The sequence below is a fragment of the Stegodyphus dumicola genome, chromosome 1 (genome assembly GCF_044657685.1).
Source record: "Stegodyphus dumicola isolate Sdum_Otavi_A_Nest chromosome 1, ASM4465768v1".
Lineage (NCBI taxonomy): Eukaryota > Metazoa > Arthropoda > Arachnida > Araneae > Eresidae > Stegodyphus > Stegodyphus dumicola.
In genome coordinates this window covers 221922753-221947289 of record NC_140768.1, presented here as the reverse complement: position 1 = coordinate 221947289, position 24537 = coordinate 221922753, and the positions used below count along the sequence as shown (strand labels likewise).

The 24537-nt window shown below is 32.7% G+C and overlaps 1 protein-coding gene across 1 annotated transcript in view; it reads left to right on the top strand.

Moving 5' to 3' along the window:
* LOC118184845 (glucose dehydrogenase [FAD, quinone]-like) overlaps positions 1-24537 on the top strand; it is a 105713-nt gene that overhangs the window by 50391 nt on the left and 30785 nt on the right. The window contains 4 exon segments of the mRNA XM_085825985.1: positions 1047-1194; positions 2498-2700; positions 10656-10845; positions 13804-13935. Coding sequence (XP_085682111.1) covers positions 1053-1194; positions 2498-2700; positions 10656-10845; positions 13804-13935 — 667 coding nt within the window. The 5' untranslated portion in view covers positions 1047-1052.

Sequence of the window (24537 nt, the reverse complement as noted above, 5' to 3'; positions counted from 1 at the left end):
TTTATTACTAAAAAGGTAGAGGTTAACATAAAACTTTATTCCTCACAATTTGTGGGTAATTACAACCGAAAATAATACAAAGCAATTCATTCAACTTCTGGCTAACAGCGACTCTCTGTTCTTTTGGCTGGTTAACAGTTTCAGTAAGTCTGCACGAATTTACAACATTACCTGTATCGCCAGGAAAACACAATTAACAAGGCTACGTTAGATTACTTTATTAAGACAAAGCAGCTCGAGGGCTCTGCCTACAGGGCAAGAAAGACTTCTTGGAAGATGTTTTAAGGAAAACTGTCTTGTATCCATGGGGAAAATAAAGCAAATTCCAATGCAAGAACACCTTTCCCCGAGATTCCAACCTAGGTCGAACTAATAGTGTTTAGCGACCACCTAATGCTCAAACTTCCCAAACGTACTCAACGGCAATCTTCTATTCGGATGAACGAATCTTTGTGGGAGCAGCAGCACGAGATGCTAGAACTCTATTTAGAATACGATTTCTTGTTAGTTTTATCCTTAACATTATAAGGCATTTTCTTTCTCTCCTTTCCGAATGCCTTCGTGATGTTATTGGAAGCACACTCGACGCGTATTAGATAGGTCCAGCGTTCGAGTTCCGGCGAGGGCATTGCATACTTTTCACATCTCCAGCATAAGAAAATTTAATGACTCTACTAGTGGCGCCCGAACTAAACGTTGGTGGACGATAATTCACCATCCCCAGGATTTGGCGTTTCGATCCCCTAATTTCCAGTCGCTCTTTAAAAGCGAGGGTACATAAGGTATTTTCTCGCTCCTTTCAGCATGATTTCGTGGTGTAATTGGTAAAATTAGTAAAATTCGAGTACCGGAGAGGACATTGCACATTTTTCACATCTCTTGCTTAAAAAAAAAAAAAAAAAAAACTAATGATTATACAACATTGATATGGACCTTTCGACTGAGCGAGTATGGGATGAAACAAGGCTTAAGGAAAGAAATCAGAATTAAGAGCAAGCTGCTAGTAAAACTTAAATCAAATGTTACAGCTTTCTTACTTTTAACAGGATATAATGGACATAGCTGCAGAGCAAGCATATCCTACTCCACTTGCTAACTCAACCTTTCTCTCCATGTTGCTTCTATCTCTCGCCGGACAAAGACACACACCTAAAACAGTAGCAACTTTCAAAGAAGAATATGATTACGTAATTGGTAAGTGTTTAAATTTTGAATCTTGTAGCTTGTTTCTTGTAATGACTTTGTTTTTAGTTCTTCAGTGAAATGAAATGGAAGTTTCTCACCTTAAATATCCATCTTATGTCTTGATAATTTTTATTTTAATTTGTAAGGATTTATTTATTTTTCTAACCAGTTGTTTTATGTTCAATACCTTTACCGCCATTCTCGCTTTCCGTTTTCCTGCCAAAATGCTAATTCTAGCTCTCGCATATTCAAATAAAAGAGATAGTATTTAAATTAAGGTTTTAAGACATTTGACCCAGAGCGTGATCCGCCCGCTAAAAGTCACGTTATTAATTGAAATGCTTCGATAAGCTGTCTGTCTGCGGTGCTGCATTATTCTTGTAACTCCTGTCTGTATTGTTTCTGTGTAGCCTTTGGTTAACTTACTTCAGTTTGAATTCATTATCTTTTGAGTTACGCCGTAAATGCTAACTGATTTGTAAGCACAAGAAGTGCCTTCTGTTAAATTACCTGAGTTTTAATAAAAGGGTCTTTTACAACCATTGTCTATATTGTTAATGGGGATACCGATAAGTCGCTTAGGTTCAGCTCGAATCTCTTCTAGTTATACTTCCAAGGAAATTGAAACTTCGCAAATTTTTCAAAAGTTTTCAATGCTCTTCACAAGAGTTATGTGCCTCTCAACCGGGACATTGGTTAACAACTCTGACTGCCGTACCGAAGGGACTGGATTCTAATTCCGGAGAAGGCATGCATGTTTGTAAATTCATACTGTCTATACGGCATGGTGCACTCTAAATATGCAGCGAGCCGAAAATCTTCTCAAGAGGGTGGTGGTAGGGAAATAGGAGTGAGAGACAGTTGAAATCGTCCTCCCGGGGTGGTCTCCTTTAAAACTGGAGGTGGAACTGAGCAAAATCATGCTGTTACCTGCATGGTGCTCAAGGCTTTTGCTAACGACATGCAAAGTGTTGCAGTCCTTGCCACGAAGAATTTCGTAGGCTTGTTTTGATGTTACTGTCAGACAAGTTACATAAGTCACAAGAACAGCAACACCAGAGTTATGTTTCCGTATAATTTTCAAATAAAATGGAATGTCAAAAAAATCGAAAGTTCGGATGATAGGAATTTTATTGGCATTGGTTTTCACCCTTTTCTTTCAGCTACAGTTTGGATTTATATCAATTCAATACTTATAATAAACTATTTAAAATAGATTATATTTCTGTGTCGATAGATATTTCTATTTAATATAATTTTATCATTGAAATAAGCAGAATTTTGGGGGACATGACCATCTTTTGCTTTGCAGTTGTAGCTGGATCTGCAGGCTCAGTCTTAGCCAGCCGCTTGTCTGAAATCCCTTGCGTCAATGTACTCTTACTAGAAGCTGGAAAGGCACCACCTTATCTAACAGAAGTACCAGGGATAGCTGTAGGCTTTTGGACTTCCGATGTAGCTTGGAATTACCGCACAGCACCTCAAAAGTATACAGGAAACGGTCTCGTCAACCGGGTATGTAAAATTTTTCATGCATTCATTTCAAAATTAATTAAAAAAATTCAAAACATAATAAAAGAGTCAAGACTAACTTGTTGAAAACACTTACTACCTTTCCTACCTCCATGGAATGGCCCACGGAGGTAGGAAAGGGAGGAGGGGCCATTCCGCGCTAGAAGTGAAGCACTGCTTTGAAGCTTGGGTCACCAGGCGGGGTGTTTTTTGTTTACATTCAGAAGCTCGCTTGACAAAATTCTGATAGTATTTCGACACGCGACAGTTCCATAGAAATCGAAAAAGGGACACTCTCGCATGAAAGAAACATTCATAGTGGGATGGATAATAGCAATTTGTATAGTTTACTGACATTTACGCAAAAATCACATCTTGGTTGTTTTTCGATAACTAACAACAGTGATTTTGATTATGAATTTGTTTTATAAAATTCTAAGCTGTTGCACTACAAAAATATAGATTTTAAGAAAATTGCTAAAAGAGATCTGCCAAAATTTATTTTCTAGAAGATTTGAAAAGTTTGAAACTTGATGGCTAAATGTAAATATAAAATTATGTATGTTAAAATATTTGTAATTAGGCACATAGGTCAGATTAAGTTTTTATTAAATAGAGTAACGCATGCAAGGGCTATCTGCCTAAAGAGAGAGATGCCATCGTGGGGGAATTTTGAAGAAAAACTGACCTTTGAGTGGGTATTAAAAATAATACTTATAATTTTCATTCAAATTATATTCATATATATTTTTATGTAAAACTTTCGGGTGTATGCTAAATTAGTGTAAATTACTTTACACGAAAAATATAGTGAATGCACAGAAATTAAAGATTTGCACATGCCGGAAATGATAAATAGGAAATATGTATGGGTATTTATGCATGTGCTTGCAAAAAGCATGTATCTGCCTTTGACAAAATACTTAAATATTCATTAAATTATTTATAAATGTATTTGAAATGAAGAATTTATTCACTTATAAACAACTGTTTTAGTACTGTGAAGAAATCTAATGATTAAATGTATCTAATTTATAATGATTATAAATGTTATCTAAATATATAATAACCTTAATATTGAATTGTAAACATAAATTGAAATCCTGTTGACAAATACGTTATAAAACTATTTAAGCAAGAATTGTTCGTATTGGAAAGCAATCTGTTAAAAGGTACTGTAAAGCAAATGCTATGAGATGCGCACTTAAGAACGTAATAAAGAGTTTTGGAATATGTATTGTTGAAATGAAGGGTAAAAAAAAATCTGATAAGTATAATTAAAAGAATTATTCCCTTTAAATTTTATAATAACTCAGTTACAAGTTTTAAATAATACTTTAAAAAAAAAAAAAAAAAAAAAAAAAAAAAAAAAAAAACCTTATTTTATTCCCTTTCAGAAATGTTCAGAGAAAGTCAAATACTATTTTCCTAATAATTCTCTAATTTAAAATGAACCGAATAGAGCATTAATTATAAATTGACTTATATTTTTCGATTTAAAAGAAGCCAAAAAATCATGTCATATTTAAGAAAGTATTTTAGGAAGAAGCTCTATAAATAGAAAAGAAATAATGCATAATTTTAATATTAATAGTACAATAAACTTTGATCTTAATTTTTGTACCTTAACCGAATAAAATCGAATTACCTTAATTTTTTTTTCTAATGTAATTAACGAAAACTTGTGAAAATATTTCATTCAAATTAAACCATTCTGAGAAAACTGTCCTGTGAAAAGTATAGCATTTAATTCCGTTCAGAATGAAATGTTGTTTAAAAATATGTTGTTTTCACATACTTAGGACTCTGAAGTGTTGTAGAAAAAGAAAATATATACATTTATGTGTATATTTGCGACGTAATTACAAAATATTTACACCCGAACGCGTCAAATCCCATAGAACTCAATGGTAAATGACCCAATGTTTTGGTCACCACGTAGGGATCGCCGGTGCTTCAGAGCAGGGTACGGAGAAACTTGTTTAGGGCGACTCCTTCTTACTTCCTACCTCCATGGAATGGCCCCTCCTCCCTTTCCTACCTCCATACTTTCTTCTCTACGCGGCTCTCGTGTTGTTTTCTGTGTGCGCATGCGCAGAACCGCCAAACGGAACTGTGAAGCGCGCAGTTCTAAACAAAGACTTTCGTACCTTTTTCACAAAGTGGGGATTGGCTACTGACATTAAGCTTAAGGATTATGGTTTGTTTGGTTTATTAGATTACGGCAAAGCACTCGAGGGCTATCTGCCTTAAGGGAGGAATGCCATCGTGGAGGACTTTTTAAGGGAGACTGGCTCGTATACACGTTACACATAGGGAAAACCACTTAAGGATTATGTATTGTAAAAGTATAAAGAAAAAAAATTTAAAGACTAAAGGGCACACTATTTTAAATATTAAACATAATAATAAGTGGAAATAGGGGGTGCTGCAGTTCCACAGTGCTTATTACGAGCTGCCACTGGTAATATAATATTTAATATAGTATAAACTATGTATTATTGCACATTTGCTCATTACAATTTCTGTCCCTTTTAGAAAGTACACTGCGCAAAAAAAGGGGGGGACAGTTTTATATCTCTCGTTCTGCTGAGCCGATTGACAAAATTCAAATTGCGTTTTTCATGTCTCGAAAACGCGACTTAGGATATATATTATATTTACACATAGCATTATTCTAACATAGGTATTTTGACACAAAATAGGACTCTTTCGGAAATAATGTACCCCATTTTTTTTTTTTTTTCATATTCCGATTCTACGACTCAAATTATGTCCAGATATTAAATTTTGTAAAATTTGTTTCAAAATTTACGGAGAAATTCGAAAATTTATCTTGGCGCGATTTTTTTCAGTTTGCACCAAAAAAAATTCACTTGGCGAACTTCTTAATATATGACAACAAATTTTCCTTTCCTTCCATTATGCCGGAGCGGAAAAAGGGCTACCATTTTACATTGTGCATGAGCGGAATAAAAGTCACATTGTTCTTACCTTCTAATAATTTTAGCAATGTGTGTAAACCACATTTGATTCTTTATCGCTTTCAACAAATATGCCAAATTTCAAAACGCGCCAATATATAAATTCACGTATATCTTCGGGAATTTTGAATAAAAAAACTGTAATTTTTTGCATGTATGCTTAGATACGTCTACTTTAAGATGATGGTAAAAATTTTATAGATTGTAATTCAAAATTGTTTTACAAAATTTCATAAGTATTATTTAAAGTACAAATTTAAAAAATAAATCATAAAAAAATGGGTGAATTTTATTTGGAATGAACCTGATTTTCGAAATGTGAAAGGAAGAATCAAATAAGTTTAATAAAAAAAGAGAACTTAATAAATATATGCCAAACTCAATTAACATGGAGGAGCTAAAAGTTTGAGAACTATTTTTTTAAAAACTACTCGTGCGATTTTTACAAAACTTTGTAGTTTAGCGTAATTTGAGTCGTAGAATGGAAATATGGACTTTTTCAGAAATAACATAAAAATTGTTATGTTATTTCTGAAAAAGTCCGATTTTGTGTCAAAACATCTAATTGGTAGAACAATGCTATATATAAATCAATGCTATATACATATCCTAAGTCGCGCTTTCGAGAGATGAAACACGCAAGTTGATTTTCATCACTCGGTACAGTAGAATACAGATATACAGACGGGAGATACAGAACTGTCCCCACACCCCCTTTTTTTTCGCAGTGTACATTTTCACCATAAACTTTCTAAATTTATTACATTTCTGTTTTTCAGGTTGAGAACTGAAAAGAGGGCTATGAAAGGCAAATTAAGATTTGTCGAAACTTTAAAATTGTTGAGAATAATCCCCGGTTTCCCAGGTTTCTGATGTAATGTCATGTATTTTAACGTAACTGTTTTATACTTTTGCTTAGGTTGATTTGGCAACAGTACAGTAGTTCTTTGGTCATGGTTTGATATGTAGAAACGTGCTGTTCCATGTGCGTGAAATTCCATCATTTAACAAAGCCTCTACTTAATTATCATCGGCCTCTGATTCACCTTTTTTAAATCTTTACAGCAGAACAGCAGAGCGTGATTCTGATATTGAACACGCTAGAGCGGAGCATTTATATTTGTTTTGTGGAACTTATTTGTTTGGAACGGAATCGCGCGTTAACCTTTTCAGGGACGGTGGTTTCGCCTTGAAACCGCATTTTCAACATTTTTTTTTAATTTAGAAAAAAAATTTTTTTTTTTCTTTCTCAAAACCCCTGGTAAAATTAAATTACTTCTTAAAGCTGATAACAGATGACAGCAGCAAACATTTCTGGGCATCCATTAATTGATACGAATCATTCAAAAATAGCTTCTTTTGTACCCTACTCTTTTTGACGCATTATAGAAGCAAAAAACCCAAAAAATTTTAATTTTTCCACAATATATTTTATAAGCAGGCATCAATGAGTAATGAAATGTCCTTAGTTCACAAAAAAAGTAATGGAACCCTTTTAAATTTGAATGTTTTCATTGTTTCAGTATGAAACCACCGCCCCTCTGGGACATCGAAGAAACGATCAGATGACGCAGTCGCGAAATTTTTTGCAGTTGTGTTTATTGCTTTCGGATGACTGCTGTAAACAGTTGCACAATATCTTCGTTTGAGTGGCTTCAAAGATGAGGATTTATGGAGCTTTTGAGAGAGGGAAAACATTTCTTATTTTTTACAGAGACACTTAGCACACTGAAAAACACTCGTATTTGCGTTTATATTATGCTTCTCTTAGCGGTCGCTTTTCTCATGCTTCTAGTTTATAGTAATATAATTGTATGCATCTTAATTTATTTTATTTTTACATATAATTTTCTTAGTTTTAAACATAATTTTTAAAAATATTTCATAGTTTTATGCAAGTAATTTAGTGCATTATTAGTTACTTTTTGTCTCATACTTTTTTGTTTCCTATTTTAAATTTTTTATTTATAATTAAAAATGCGTGTTTATGCACATATTACTTACTTTATTAGTTGTTCAGTAATTTACTAGTATAATCTGCGATTTGGGTTACGTTTAGATACTTTTCAGCAAAGTAAAGATAAATAAGCAAATGTTTAGTCTTAAGTGCTCTAGACGGGCGCTGGTTTCAAGGCGCAACCGGTCCCCATTCCATAAAGGGGGACGAAAAAAATTTTTTTAAACTCATTTATGTTGTCTATAGGACCATTACATGTCATTATGCTTACTTTTCATAACTTTTAAAAAATCATAACATTGCGCCCCTGAAAGGGTTAAGTGAAATTTGAAATGGCAGCACGTGATGAGAACACAAAGTATTGTGTTGAGCCGTTTAACGGTAAAAACTTTTCTCTATTTAAGCGCCGTGTTGAAGCTGTGTTTGCAGCCAAAGAACTTGATAAATATTTAGACGTTGAAGCGGATGAAACGATATAATATAGATAAAACTGAACTGCTAATAAATTATACAAATTTGAAACGTATGAAATACCCTTATCCATTATGAAATAATTTTCATCGCGACGGACGGGTAGTTACTGTAATGCCTTAGATACTGACTGAATATTTTAAAAGGTTTGATTGTTAATTTTTATGTCAATATTCCTTTTTTTTTTTTTTTTTTTTTTTTACATTTCGAAAGAAAGTAGTTTTTGTAGCAGAGACTACTTCGTTTCATTTATATTTTATACAGCAATTTTTCTCTTTCATAAAACAATGCTTTTATCAAATATGTTTTGATAAAATAATAGTTGATATTGCCTAAAGATGGCGTTACGAGTCAGCCTATTCGATTCTTTAACTCCTGTTTGCCTGAATATGCGATAGTGTAAGAATGAGTACTAACTTGTTAGAATTCAAACGACAGCGTGTAGTTTATTGGAATGTTAGAAATATTCAATCGCATTACTGAGATTCCGTTTTTTAAACTCTGCAACTGAATTTAGCTTACCTTATCTATATAGTATGTGTATAGTAGCATGCAAAACTTTTATGATTTTGGCCGAATTCCGCAAAACCTCAACTACGAGACATGGAATTCATATTACAGGACTGCAGTAGTCCCTGTGTTTACTTTAAATAAATTTATTAATAATTATTATTTAAGTAAGAAAAAAGGTCTGAAAGGTTTCAGGTGTTAACAGTCACCCAAAAGTGTTTGTTAAGGTTTTTTTACGCTCTCGCTGAGCTCGCACTCTACCAATTTGCTGTTACACTCACTGTAACACCAACACTTTTTATTTATTTATTTATTTATTTATTTATTTTGTCTTTTTAGCTTTACTATTAAGCATCTTTTTCTTCGCACTTACGCCCTATACAATTCAACAGCAAAATTACAAAAATTTTAAAAGCAGCATAGGAGTATACGTTTAAAACTCCTGATGCATCGTTAAGTGTTGCATACATTTTCCCATTTTTTCCTCGCATATAATTTGTTGAATTTGGGCATTTTTTAAAACATATTCCATTTTTAAAATATCAAAATGCTGCTAACGAACCTGTTTTTTTAAAATCAAAAGTTTGAATCGTTCACTGTTCCCGGATCAATTATTTTAAGTGATGATGAGATCGCATTTCTAAATCAAATAGAGATCTAAATGACAGGAAAGGATTTTTTGTGTTCAGAAGCAGAACTTTTTTGCGCGCGGGGGGGGGGGCTATTCCGTACTCTATAGGAAAAATATATAAAAAATAAATAAATAAATAAATTACACTTAAATGCCAAAATGCAACTCAAATTTAAAGAATACATGATTAAATAAAATTTTTGGTTTCCAGTACGTGAATCCTGTTCGGATATTAACAGAATTTCAAGAAACAATAGAAGCGGTAATATGAAAATGACATACATAATGTTACATGCTATGTGCGCACGGATTCGTAATAGATTGAACGACCACAGAACCAATGATAGCTTGATAAAATTTATTTTCCCGAAAAAAAGCGCCTTTATCATTCTGGAACTTTTCACAAATGTACTCGTACAGCTCTTCTCATCATTACAGAACACAATCAGTACTTTCCACTTCTACTTACTAAGAACGTTAAACATAACGCAATGTAAAGCACATCTAAAGAGCGAAACTCTCTCAATACTCCGATCTCTGAGCTAAAATCTGAGAACTGATACGCTCTTCCGTCTTATGTAGTTTTCCCTAGTCCACCGAGAAATTTCCAGTACTTTCTTGAAATTCCTGGAAGGCATATAGAGTAACAGTTATATATAGCACTGGATATAGTTAGAGCTGCATATAGGAATCAGACCAATTACAATTATTCAGGAATTGGATCAATATATCACCAAATGGTGATCAATTTTGGTTACTTTGGCGAATTTTCCTCAAATCTGGCGTCAGAAATCAGTTGCCTAAACTATCTCCAGCTTGGCAGTATCTCGCCACGCTACGTAAACATTTATCTCAATGATAAATGGACTTACCTCTGTAACCTTATTTTTATGGCGAAGCTTCACTGTCTTGTGTCTTTTCATGTTACATTATAGAAGAAGTATTACAAGTTTACGTGTAATTTCACTGAAATTATTTACATGTATAACAATGTAGTAACAATAATAATGATCAGATTCAAAATTTCCTTTCACAATTTTGATTTGAGATCTGCTGTTATTAAAAGCTCTATTATTTAACTTGCAGTCTTGTATGACCTAAAATACTACAATGGATAAAAATTGCTTTTAATGTTTTTGTGCATCTGATATTATATGCATAATATTATGTAATTTATGTATGCTTTTAAGTATTTTATTATTAAAATTTCGTATTAATTTATGACTAACGCGTAAATGCTGACCTAGATAAAATTTTTAATCTTATAAAATTAATCTTAGTTACCTTATTTAGGAATGAAGGAGAGTTCTGATAATAGACCTGCAATAAAATGTTTTCCATAAGCAATTTTTGTACGACATATTTATACAACTAACTATTTTACTTCTTGCTCAAAAATTTAAAGGAAGTGGTGTTTCCGGTTGGCAAAGCTGTAGGTGGGTCATCTGTAATAAATGCGAACATTTACGCCAGAGGCAATAGAAAGAATTACGACCTATGGGCAGCACTGGGAGCCAAAGGATGGAGTTACGAAGAAGTTCTTCCGTATTTCAAGAAAATGGAGGATAACAAGGATCCAGCATTTGTAGCTAACGGTAAAGTTAAACCTTTGAAAAGTGAATATTTTAAAATTACTAATATTTATATATATATATTCTGTATAATCGCTTGATTTCAACAATATATACATATTTCTTAATTATTATCTAAATTTCTATACAGTGTGTTCGCAAAATGACGAGTGTGACGTTTACTTTCTTAGCTATTGATCCTGATACATCAGTTACAAAATTCCTTGAAATAAAGTACAAAGTTTTAACAAAACTGCATTTTCAGGGGTGCAGTTGGGGAGGATTCTGTAAAACTAAATTTAAATTTCATATACGATGTTTGAATTAGGGGAAATAAAATCTAAACATCTTTAATTGCAAAATTTATAATAAGTATGTTTGCAACTCTTAATAATAACTTCGTCAAAAATAAGAGAGCTGTTAAAAATAGAGCAGTCTAATATGACTCAAATGAATGAACTGGTTAGAAAGTGGAACGGCTGCAAATTTGAGCAGCTTTGCCACGTGAAATAAGTCTCCTGTACTCTAATGTCTCTTTCACAGCTTCTGGAGCCTTTCTTATCCCGTTTGTAAAGAAGGTGTTTAGTTGGTGTACATTATCAGTCGAAACTCTGTGATGACACTAAATGCCACAACAGCTAAATCCAGGTAATAAAGGGGATGTGGGGTATCATTTCCCACTCACGTTTACCTGATAAACATTGTCTTCGAGAGACTCTGTTTATATAGTCCGTCCTCGAGTCTACGTTCTTAAGAAGGCTTTATTGTCACAAAGCTTTGTGACTTAGCACGTAAAAGTCATTAAGTCCGTTCAATATAACAAGGTTTAAACCGAAGCCAGTGAGGGCAGGTAAAGTTGCGTAGGCATAAATGTGCAACTGATTCAGAGATGTAGAGACATTAGGTTATTTCAAAGCAGGAGACATGAAAAGTGATCAATCCCCTTGCCGGAATTCGAGCCTCAGACCTCTCGATACGCACCGAACGTGCTGACCATCACACCACGAAGGCATGATAAGAAGGCGGGAGAAATAGCTTATATACCCCCCCCTTTAAAGGGCTACTGGGGATTAGGAAACCCAGTTGCCAAATCCTGGTAGTGGGGAATCATCATTCACAACCTTTTGTTTTTAGTTTGGGCGCCACTGTAGAGACATTAGGTTATATTGAAGCAAGAGACACGAAAAATTAGCAGCACCTTCGCCGGGATTCGAACTTCTGACCTCTTGATAATCGCCGAGCGTGCTGACCATTACACCATGAAGGCATGCTAAGAAGGCGAGAGAAATACCTTATAGTGAAACCACCAAACGAACGCCAGTTCGTGTTTGGTTTGCCGTGATTGGTACGTTCTTTTACCAAGTTCGTATAAAGTCGAAAAGTTCGAATGTTTAGGCCAAACCTTAAACCAATTTTTGTGTACTAATTATTTTTAACTATTTAAAAATTTAGTTCTGGCTCTGCCAAGAGAGCCAGGCGAGTTATGCTAAATGTTCAAATTCGTACAGTTACCAGATATCTATTTATTAAATGTGCGTGCTCCTGTATTTTAATTTTTCCTGCGTAGCTTTCTCTTCAAATAAGTCTCGTGCTACATTGCACCGTAATATAAAACAATTTTAAATAATTCCATTTAAAAATAGCTAAAACAATACAAAAACCGTAACAATACAATAAAGGGCGATAATATTTGGTGGCAACAATTTGAAAAGTGAAACAACGCTTGTAGTGAATCGACGCAAAATGCCAAAACGAAATTAATAGTCCTTTCATTTCAAATTGCCGTTTGGAGTAAAACAGCCTTAAAATTTATAAAAGAAAACAAAAACCTTGAAGGTTCAGACCCAAAAGTATTTAAGGTGTTTTACGTTCTCGCTGAGCTCGCAGTCTACCAGTCTGCTTTTGCACTCACCCCTGTTAATCCATTCCTTTTTGTCTCTTTAGTATCACTTACTTCCCATTTACGCCGTATACAATTCAGCAGAAAAATTACAAAAATTTTTAAAGCAACATAGTAGCATAGGTTTAGAATTAATGATGCAGCGCTATCATACACTTTTCTTTTCTTTTTTTTTTTTTTTTTTTCAGTGTTTTTTTTTTTTTTTATTATATTAATGATTTCAGATCGTTGAGTTTGTTTATCAAAAATTCATTAAAGTTTAATAAAATATGAAATATAAAATTCGAAATTTGAAATTAGGACCTCCAAGTGCAGATGTTCGGGTGGAGGAGTACCTTATTCAAAATTTGATGGCTCATGCCATAGGAATATAGATGTATACACGCAGATTTCTTTAAAAATAATACAGGGAATATTATTGGTGGGGACAATTTTAAAAGTGATTCACCGTTTATAGTGAACGACGCAAAATATGGTTTAGAGACTAATAGCCCCTTAAGGCTATCGCCCTTTTGGGCTAAAAAACACTAATTAGTAAATATTCTATCTAAATGCTATATGGGGTATCCGGCTGCGGAGTGAATAGAACAGCGATTTATATGTGACACTCTCGGCCGTGAGATATTGTTTGCTGCAGATGCACATATGATAAGTGCGTCGCGAAAGGGTTTTAAATCCCACCAGTAAACGAACGGATAAAACCACGGAAAATTGAAAGTTCAGCGGAATTGGAATCTTGACGAACGCACTCGCTGCATAATGTTTTTTTTTTTTTTTTTTTTTTCCCTCCATTTCTGTGCTCAGGTATACACTATACATTACGTTATCCTCTATGTGGTAGGCAGTTTCCTTGATACAAATCTTACGAAAGCAACCAGATAGTATTCAGACGAACATATTTACAGAAATAACCAATGGAAATTCTTAACTAATGCATAATTTAATTAATTTCATTATAAAAAATGAATGTTAAAAGGTCAAAAGTTTGAAAGAAATTGGTTCATATGAAATTAAGCACTTATAGTGCATTGTATATTTCGAATATTTTTATGCCATAGTTAATTTATTTTCTTTAATGTTAGGCTACCACGGCGTTGGAGGACCCTTAACAGTTGATTCTCCTACGTATGAATCAGAAATAAAAAAGCCAATTTTGGAAGCTGCTAAGCAATTGGGTTATGAATTCGTCGATCCCAATGCTGGTTGGCAAACAGGTAAGCAAACCTTTTTTCATGATATACGATTGGTGCGCGTAAACTCAAGTTTACGCCAGATTTGACTGACATTGGTACACCCGCGGACACTGAACTCATATTCCAATTTTGCTTCATGTTTACTCTGATTTTCCCGAATTTCAAATATAATTGTCTTTGATTAAATATTTCTCTTAAGGCCTAGAAAACTTAGTAATTTGCTGTCATGTATAACGATTTGTTTTATCTCGTATTGTGATTCATTACTCGTACTATTTGCCCAATCTCGATTCTTTAAGTTGGAAAAATGAAGAGTTTGATCAAATCAGTTGTATACCCTAAATTGCATTTAGTATGTATAACAATAAATGTCACCATATTACGGAGATACTTTTAGTGCACTTCTAAATCCTTTTATAGTAAACTTCTGTATATTTTTAATCACGTGAAACATAAATAATTTAACTATCCTTGGTGCCACAATGCCGTAACCTTAATCAAAATTCAAAAGATATACAAAATATACCCCCCCAAAATACTTACTCTAATTATTATTTTCAATTTTTATTTCCATGCAATAGTATTTCCAAAAACCTTTGAGAAAAGAAATCTGTGTTAGTGTCTCTCGAAACACAAACAACTTATAAAGCTAGTTCCAATTTAAAAATGAACTTTACCTTATTTAATATAAAAAGCGGTATGCATACGATTGATTCACATCGAGATATGTTATATAAAGTGTTACAAGTATCTTTTTTTAAATTAAAGGATCGTACAAAGTTTCGCAAAAAATATGGATTAGATGTATTAGAAATCGTATCAATGAAATACTAATTAAAAAAATCTGATGTGTACACCACATGACTTCCTTGTACGGAATATTAAATATTACGCATTTTTTCTTGCATTTCATTTAAACTTATTGGATTGAATTAAATCTACTTCGCCGACAGCGCATAAACCACAATAGAATAAATGCATTCTTTAAAATTCACTCTAGTATTTGTTTACCATAACGACACACTGGCGCTAGATTCACTTAACATTATTATATTTCGTTCATATTATAACTCATAATACACAAAATTTATATCATTTAAAGAATAGAATTATCTAATCGTTGCCACATGTTCTATTCAAATACTATAATAAAGCTAGAAAGATGTATAAAAGAAATTAAGCAAACAAAACAAAAAAGAAATAGTTTTTCACAGACGATTGAGTATTTCTCATTCAATTAATTCAGTTCTCACTTCGCGAGAAGGCAAAAATACATAAAAACTCAAAATATCTATATTAAAAATTACGAAGTAAATCTTAAAAACTTATTTCCTCGAAAAAATTCCAGAAAGGATTAAGCATGATTTAAAAGCTTTGTTGTTGTTTCTCTAGATTAGCAACAAATCCACTAGTCTGCTGTTTCAAATGTAAACAATCAATGGCCGCCATAAAAAAAAAAGGCTTGGCGGCACTTAAACAACTTTAAAATTTTTGATGATTCTAAAAATATTGCATACAGATTTACTAAAGGCATAAAAACCTTAACCGTAAGATAAAAACAACATAATTCAATCATTTTTAAAGCAAAAAATGTACAATTTACAAAGATATAAGGGCAAAGAAACTGAGATCACTGAGTCGGGTAACAGAGTGGATATATATATATAAATATATTTATATACGTTTGGTGCGGCCGATTGCAACCAAAATACGAGGTGCAGATCTGCATGTTATAGCAGTCCTATATACAAAATTTCAACGTTCTGAGGCTACTCTTTTTTGAGTTATGCGAGATACGTACGTACATACGTTCGTACAGACGCCACGAAAAATTCTCTTCAGAATTCATTTTAAAGCAGTTTTATAATTTTTTTGGAGGAAAAGAGTCTTTTATTCTGTTTTTACGTACAGATATCACGCAAAAACATCGTTAAATTGCATTCGATAGCGGTCAAAATGGATATTTTCGTTGCCTGAAACTTTTCGCGATTACAATACTTCCTTTTTACTTCGTACAAGGAAGTAAAAAATAATTTATTAAGATGTGCGTTTATTATTTTTAAATATCTCTGTCCTTTAAACTATTGCATTTATTTTTTGAAATTTAGATTAAAGATTTTAAAGAACTTAATGACAATGCTATGGGAAATGCGCAGTTACCAGATCCCGTGGAAGGTAACTGAGAAGAGTCCACTAGTCTGCTGTTTAGCTTTAAAACGAGATATGAGTTTATTGAGAACTCATGTCTATGAATTATGGCACGTTTCAGGCACATGGATGATAACAATTTCGGTAATGTAACTTAACATGATAAGAAGGCTAGAAAAATGTTAGCAATAGAAATTTTTAGTATAAAAACAATAGTATTATTTGTATGCTTTTTATATGCTTCAAATGAGGTAGAGTTCCAAAATATCATATCATTTCCAGTTCATACATGAATGTAAAGGAATTGCACCCATCTATTGTTATTTAAACTGATTTATTGCGTATTCATTTATGTTGGTTTCAAATTCAAAGGAAATTAGTTCTGGTTCAATATTCTGTGGCTCTGTAAACATTAATTTTAAAAGAAAATTAATGGATAGATTTATAATATTAAAAATTATTTAAGAACTTCACTTTAAGAGTCAAATGCAGAAGTGCAAAATTATATTTGACAGATACAGATTAATCTGAGTCATAGGCCCTCTATATAACTGACTTGTGGTTTTTCATTCAATCAGTTACTTTTTTACTAGCTGGTGAATTTAAGTTTCCGTTGATTTGATTTATTTCACAAATATTTCTATTATAACTTAGTAATATAGTTTCATTAATGTTGAACAAAATGCAAAATACACTCGTGTTTGACAAAATGGTGAAATTTTTCTTTATATACTTACGCGGTATGAAAATGATTGGTAACATATTTTCATTAATGTTGAATAAAATGCAAAATACACTCGTGTAGACAAAATAGTGAAATACTCCTTTTATATAAATATAAGCACAAAAGGCATTGCTATTTTTGATAAAATAAAAGAATGGGATTAAACTAAAAGCCTTAAAACTTTATCCTCATCGAGTGAAAGTGAATAGACATAACACAGCAGTATTTAAACTTTTTTTTAATAAAAGAACTTCTAACTTTCTCCTTAAAGAAAAACTATTTGTTAAGCAATACTTTTTGGAGGAAACCAAAAATAAATCATTAAAACATTTTAAAAGAGGTTCAGATGATAACGATTGCCCAAAAGGTCTGGTTTAATAATGCATTTGTGTATGTTTAGATGTGTAAGTTTTGTATTATATGTTAACAGTGTTGAAATATATATCCACCACATGTATACTAATGCCTGAAATGCCTTTTTCATAGGGTCTGTATGTCTCAGACCCTAACGTGTTACACACATGTGTTTGTCTAGACGTTTTAACGATGTCTCTTATGTTACCTTTATATGCCCACCTCACAGTACATATGCTTGAAATGCTTTATGCGTAGATCTTCTGTCTACAGTCCGGAAATGTTATTCTTTTAACTGGCTTATTAGAATGAATATCAGAGAACATATAAAGTCGTGTATGCCTAAATGAGTCGTATCTTATATGCAACAGTACGCATCATAATTAATGTACTTATATTTAGTACTTATATATGTACTTAATATGTACTTAATATTTAGTCTAACATGTGTCTTCAGTATTTGTCGTATACACAACACATTGACCACAGTATCACATCCATATAGTATTTTTATAATTAGTGCTTGTCCCAGTCGTAGTGTTTATTTGTATTAGTATTTTAGTGTTTAATATTTATCTCTAGCGTTGTTTTATTTCACACTTAGTTACGTATTAGCTGTTAGTATAAGTGCCTGTATTATATGTTCATCCTGCAATATTCATGCCTGAGACGTACGTACCATCTGTCCTACAATCAGGAAATACCACTCCTTTAGCAACCAGCCCTTGTTTGGCGTTATATTCGTTTGAATACCTATAAATGAACTCCCGATGTTGGGCTCTTAAAGCACCAGGAGCTGCTTGTCCTAGACCAGTGGTCGGCAAACTTATTTGCAGCAAAGCCAGTTATCAACAGTTCAAGACTGAAATCTCTTTCGAGAGCTGCATTTTTTATAAGTTATACAGATAGGTATATTGTTATTTGCTTAATTAGAGTACTCTTACGCTGGCGTTTACTAGGAACGTCTTCAATCTGACCAACGTATGTTTGCTGAGGTCTATCCACTTCCAACTCTCCCATCCAACACTTGTCTTGCATTCTCGTTTCGAGCATCTTCTTTCGTTTATCGTCTAAACCAGGGATGGGCAAACTACGGCCCGCGGGCCAACTCCGGCCCGCCGGAAGGTTCTATCCGGCCCACGGAGAGAATTTAAATTTTTCCGTCCGAGGCAAATTAAAAGAGATATGTATTATATATCCATCTTCTTTTCTATTTTGTTTAAATATTATTTATTTCTTCCTTTTTTCAAAGGACTGATGATCTTTTTACTCTCTCTATTTTTGTTCTACAAAACATAAAATGACAGAAATAGCAAGCATAAACAGCTTTTTATCCGTAAAGTGTGAGCAGTTTTAATCCGTAAAGTTATTTGTTAGTTATAGCTATAGATTGACGTCAACAAGCGTTATCTCTTTCTCGGGGAGCAGACATATAGGAATCCAATTATAGGTGAATTAGACCTCTTAGAAAGAACTTATTAAATCTTAATATGTTTGCTGGGCAGTTAGCTAGTCTCGTTTGAGGTTAAATTCAATACCCTCAGTAATTGAAGAGAAGCTTAAGAATTATGAAGATGGCTTGAAAAAAAACTGCATTTTAAGTTCGAACGAAGATGTCAAGATTTCAATGCCATTCAAACAGAATTGGATTTTTTACCATGCCTTTCAACCTAAACTGGAAAGCAGTGAGGTCAGATTTGCAGTTTGAATCGAGTTGCAATCTAACAGTCATCTCAAGCAGCTGTTTCTAAATATGCCAAAGTTAGAGTTTTACAAATCATTATCGAAAGTATATTATCGAAAATATTCCCGAATTTAATATCTCACGCCCAGAAAATCAGTGCTATGTTTGCTTCATCTTAGATATATCTATGTGAACAAGTGTTTTCAACCGTAAACCTTAGAAAGAATTATTTCAGAAGTAGATTGACACATGCGCATTTAGCTTCGTTCCTTAGAATCAGTACATCTCGCCTCGAACCTCAATATAAGTAACTTTTAAAAATGAAATAGCAATTTCAGTTATCTCATTAACATAATTAAATTGTAATACTTGTATATTGTTCTTAAAATTTTAGAAAAATATCTTGGCCCGCCAAACGTTTTGTTTCCGATTTTTGGCCCGCGACCGAAAATGTTTGCCCATCCCTGGTCTAAACCATCTTAAAATACTTTTCTCAGTTCTCAATACTACAAGTTTTTTCACTCTACAATACTTCCTAAAATTAATGCTTCAGTTTTTAAGTCTTAGTTAAACTATAATAAAATAAAAACTTGATATTACACTTAATAACGATACTATTTATTGATAAAATACAATTGTAAGGTATCCCAAAACTTAATCTGATAATGAACAGTGGACACTAATGTGAACAATGGCCTTGCATCTGCTTGAAAAGTTTGTGCAACTCAGGTTTGTATGTTGGTTTTAATTTTAAGTATGATTCAAATTTCTTATCAATAAAACGATTTCTAAATTTACTTTTGATAAGGTTCATGCTTCGAAACGATTATTCGCATGAATATGAAGACCCTAATAAGGAAAGAACAGCAAACTCTAGTTTTTTTCAGCTGATTATACGGGTCAGGAATACTATTTCATGTGTTAAAAATCAACATATCTTCCTTTTTACAGGTCTTTCAAAGCAGACCACTTATGCTGTGAGCTCAGCTAACATTTGTTTATCTCCAATGTTTCTATATCTGTCCTAAGACATTCAGATTTCGAGTTCCATAATTCTTTGTTTGTTAAATCAAGCAATTGGATTTCAAACTTGCCAGTGTCAATATTAAAAGGAGAAAAATTTCATTCTCTTTCAGCAGTATTAAGAGGTTTTTTTAGCAAAGGTTAACTTGGCTTTGTTGTTTTCGAATTCCTGAAACCTGCTGAGAAAAGCTTCTCTCATATTTAAAACTGTTGTTTTGAAACAGCAAATGTCAATATCAGAATTGTTTCCTTGGCGATGCTTCAAAAGGTTTGGAAAGTGAATCAAAATTTATGTTTCAAAATCTTGATCAAAAATAGATAATTTGTTTTCAAATGAAATAACTTTTCCTAACATAAAATAAACCACGTTTCCTCTCCCCTAATTTTTTTTAATTAAGCTGATTTAGATGAGACTTAATGTCTACCATGAAGTAAAATTTTTGGATTCACTGATCGTTCGGTAGTTCTGGATAATAAACACCCTTTTCAAGTAGAAATGCTTCAATTCTGTTAATAAGGACGCGAAAATTTTCAAAACGGTTCCTCTTAATAGCCAACGTACTTTGTTATGTAACAGAAGATCTACCTAATCACTCTGCATTTACACTAAAAAATTCTTTAAACTGGCGATGATTAAGAGCTTTAGCTATAATGGAGGTGATAATCATAATCACCAATTCCCTAATTTTTCAGAATGATTTCTTCTGGAATTCAGAATGACTTCATTTCAGATTTCTTCTGGAAATATCTACGCACAAAGTGCTTCTTGATGAATGAATGAGTAAGTATCTCTTGATTGATTTTTTTTTCTTTCGAAATAGCAAACAAACCCGTTTTTTACGCCGGTCATACCTTTCGTCCCTTTTGTTGCAACTGATACAATTTTATCGCGTTGAATATGATGCTTTTTCAATGCATTTAATTACAGAATTTGCTGTATCCTCCCCGCGTGTTTGACCTTTGAGAGGCAATAATCCTAAAAATTCTTCTTTGGAACCTGTAGGTGGAATAATTCATACAAAAAGTGAAACTTGTGCTATATTCATTTATGCCACAAGATTCGTCAACTGCCAACCAATTTAAGATCTTCGACTTGCTGGTTGGTTATATTCGAAGACATTTTGACTGTTCAATATTTCACTGTTTTAGCAGACAATGGTAACTCTTTAATTCCTTCAGAATATCCGCTTTGTTCTTAACATCTCGAAATAGCTCTTCGGATGCACTTTTTATGTATTCACCGTCTGTACATGGTTTTCTTCTTTTATCAGTCTCTTAACTAATCACAAAACTTGCAATATTAACATTATTGGAAAACTGTATCAAGTAATAAAATACAGAACTTGATTTTTCTTCTGAAGTTCCTCAACTGTTGTCTTCCTTGCATCACCAACGTGATATTTAGTACTAAATGACACGTATGTAATTGTGACGTGTGCTCTCCAAATTTAATTTTTGTTATCAGACAAGTTTTCTAGGCCATTCGAGTGACGAATAAACGCGAAAGTCTCAGTCCGTTCAACTTAAAATTCACGGTGGATTTCATCTTTCGTTTTTCTTTGCATCTTTTTTGTATGCACGTTGTTACGAGAAGGAGTAAATAGAGCCAGAAATAACGAAATGATTGGGGACCAAGGAACAGCAGTTAGACAAGTAAACAACCCTACTAAAAATGCCCCATAGAAACCAGTAAAACTTTTTATGGGTACCCATAAGATTTTAAAGGTTTCTATTGACTTTTACTGGTTTCTGTTGGTCTCTGTGGGTTTTTTTTACTGGTTTCAAAATGACCCATAGAAACCAGTAAAACTTTCTACTGGTACCTATAGAACTTTTGATGGTCTCTATTGACTTTTACTGGTTTCTATTGATCTCTGTGGGTTTTTCTTACTGGTACCAATTGACACCCATACAACAAAAATTCAATGGCAGAACTTTGTACTGGTTTGTATAGGTTTATATTGACTTTTACTGGTTTTCTTACTGGTATCAATATAATAATAAATCTTCTGTTGTTTTATATGGGTTTGTTCTATTTTTTTATCTGACGTTAATATACTTCTTGTAAACAATAAAATTAACACAATAAAAATATGATCTCTTTAAGACCACCAGAGTAACCTGGAAACGCAGGCGGTCGTTTTAGAGAGGGTTTTTACTAAATATGCTTATTTATTTGATTTAAATTTTTTTCGGAAACAATAACAGTAATCATATACACCACACACAACGAGGTCTCTCCAAGGCGACCAGCCGCAAATAAAAATTCATCTTTGTAAGTGGTCGCCTTAGAGAGGTGATGCTCAATACCAATAGATACTCACGTTCTCAGAGATACGTTTATCTTTTAGAGGTGGTCGTCTTAGGGAGATTGCATCTACGGAATGAATCTCTCTAAGGCGACCAGACACACTTGCAGAATTTTCTTTGTGAATGGTCGCTTTACAGAGGGAATATTCAATACCAAAGTATACTTATGTTTTCAGAAATACTGGTCTCTTTCAGAGGCGGTCGTCTTAGGGAGGTGGTTTTTGCTACGAGTTGGTTCTCTGAATAAACACACATAAGCACTTACATTTCTGATATTACAAATAAACACCGATATCAACCAACATGTCTTTAACGCGAACAAGTTCATTCACAATCGCAAAACTTTTCTCCCTGTTAACGCTGACGTGAGAAAAAAAATTCCCCCTCCCACCCGCACTCTCAGAAGTTTCCCAAACAAGCAATATGGCGGCGCTCTAGTTATTGTTGTGTGATGGTGGTGTTATTTTCTTCGTAGTTGTAGTAATGCAGTATATTATTTACTAGGATTTACTGTATTACAAATTTTACTATGTCTTACTGTTTAGAAATTAGTAATAAATAATAAAAAAACCAGCACTGACTGTGAATATACCACTAAAGCCATGCACGTGTAATCGTGTCTAATGTTTGAGAGAACGTTGTTGATAACTGACTAGTTGTGAAATGGAGTTTCTGAGCGTGAAATTGATTTTCCATCTTTACTTTTATCCTGAAAAATAATGTGCTTAAAGACTGAAAAGTGATAATTTCAGGCTTGATAATTTGTTTCAGTGTGCAGATGCAGAAATGTAGTTTTTGCATTTTACTGAAACTGTATTTTGGAAAATTTATTTTTTTGATTACAGTTTAGAAATACTTTTTTAAAGCTTGTTCATGTAGATGCTTTATCATTTGAATATTATGTACTAATAAATTTGAGCATACCTTACTTAAAAATGATCTTGCATGATTCAATTTTGAAATTTTCGACTAATGTGATGTGGCCGAGCAAAAAGAATGTTTTTTTATGTTTTAAAAAATGTACTAATTATATTTCGCGAGCAAAAAAGGTAAGTTTTATTAATGAAAAAAACATTGAAGTATTTAATGTGTTTATTACTTATTGAATGGGGTAGACAAGACATACAAGCTTAAGAAATCTTTTTTCCACTACTAAAATTATGTGAAAATTTAGATGATCATAGTAGCTTACATTGTTTTTTTTTTTTTTTTTTTTTTTTTTGATCTATTTTTCTTTAGAAGTATGAGACTAGAACCACATTTTTACATTAAATATTTTGTGCTATTTTGTTAAAACACATATAATCATTTTTATGCATACTTTAATTTTCATTATTATTAGTTTGATGAAGTAAATTTCAAATGTGTTTTTCATAAATTGCTTTTGAAATGGAAATAGATTTGTGAATAAGATTTATGTAATATTAAATGTACTAGTCTTGGAAGTATAAAAAGTGAATTATTTATTTGAAAAAAATTACATTAAGTTGAAACCTCATATAGTGTTTATTTTCTTAAATGACCACCTCTGATAATGGCACATTTGTCAGGACAATAATTAAATAACAGGACTTAAAAAGCATTCATAGTTTTGTCAGGCTACAGGAAACTGGCATTATCTCGAATTGTGGAGTTGATTGTTTTAGGAACGTTTTGCTGTATAATCAATTGACTTCGGTGTAGTAATTTTTACGTGGGTATGAATTTTGCAGAAGTAATTGAACGTTTTTACGAGACATTTAAAACCAAAGCTCTTCGGATCATGAGTCTTATAAGGGCACTGTTATAACATTGCTTTCAAATATAGTTAGAGTAATATTTAAACATTATTTTCGGAATCACTTCCACAGGGAATCCGGTTGCTCTCTGCGGATGAAAACCCACATAAATAAATCTTCTGTACAGCCTTATACAAATGCAGTGAAAATTACTGTCATTACAATTAAGCGAATAAAGCCACATTTGTTTACAAAAAGTTATTATTGCTAAATACTGCACTATATCAATTTCATTTAGTATTGTAATTTCAGAAAATGCTCGGCATGAGGTATTTTTATATTATATAATCTACTGTCAAAAACAATAGCTACCTTTTCAGTACTTTAAATTTTACTATTGAGAATTTTTATGGTTCAAAATAATATTTCTATACATTATTTCAAGTATTCTTTCTACAATAGAAATCTAAATAACTTGCACGTAAAACACTGACTCAAATTTATTCCAATAATGCATCGCTTTAATTAAATTTATGTTCCTTTGAGATGATATATGAAAAACCTTGTGTAATAATAAATTATTAATATATATATAGGTAAATGGTATTTTTATGTATTTTTTCGGGTAAAGTGCCGAATCGCCCACTTATTTATTTGGCACT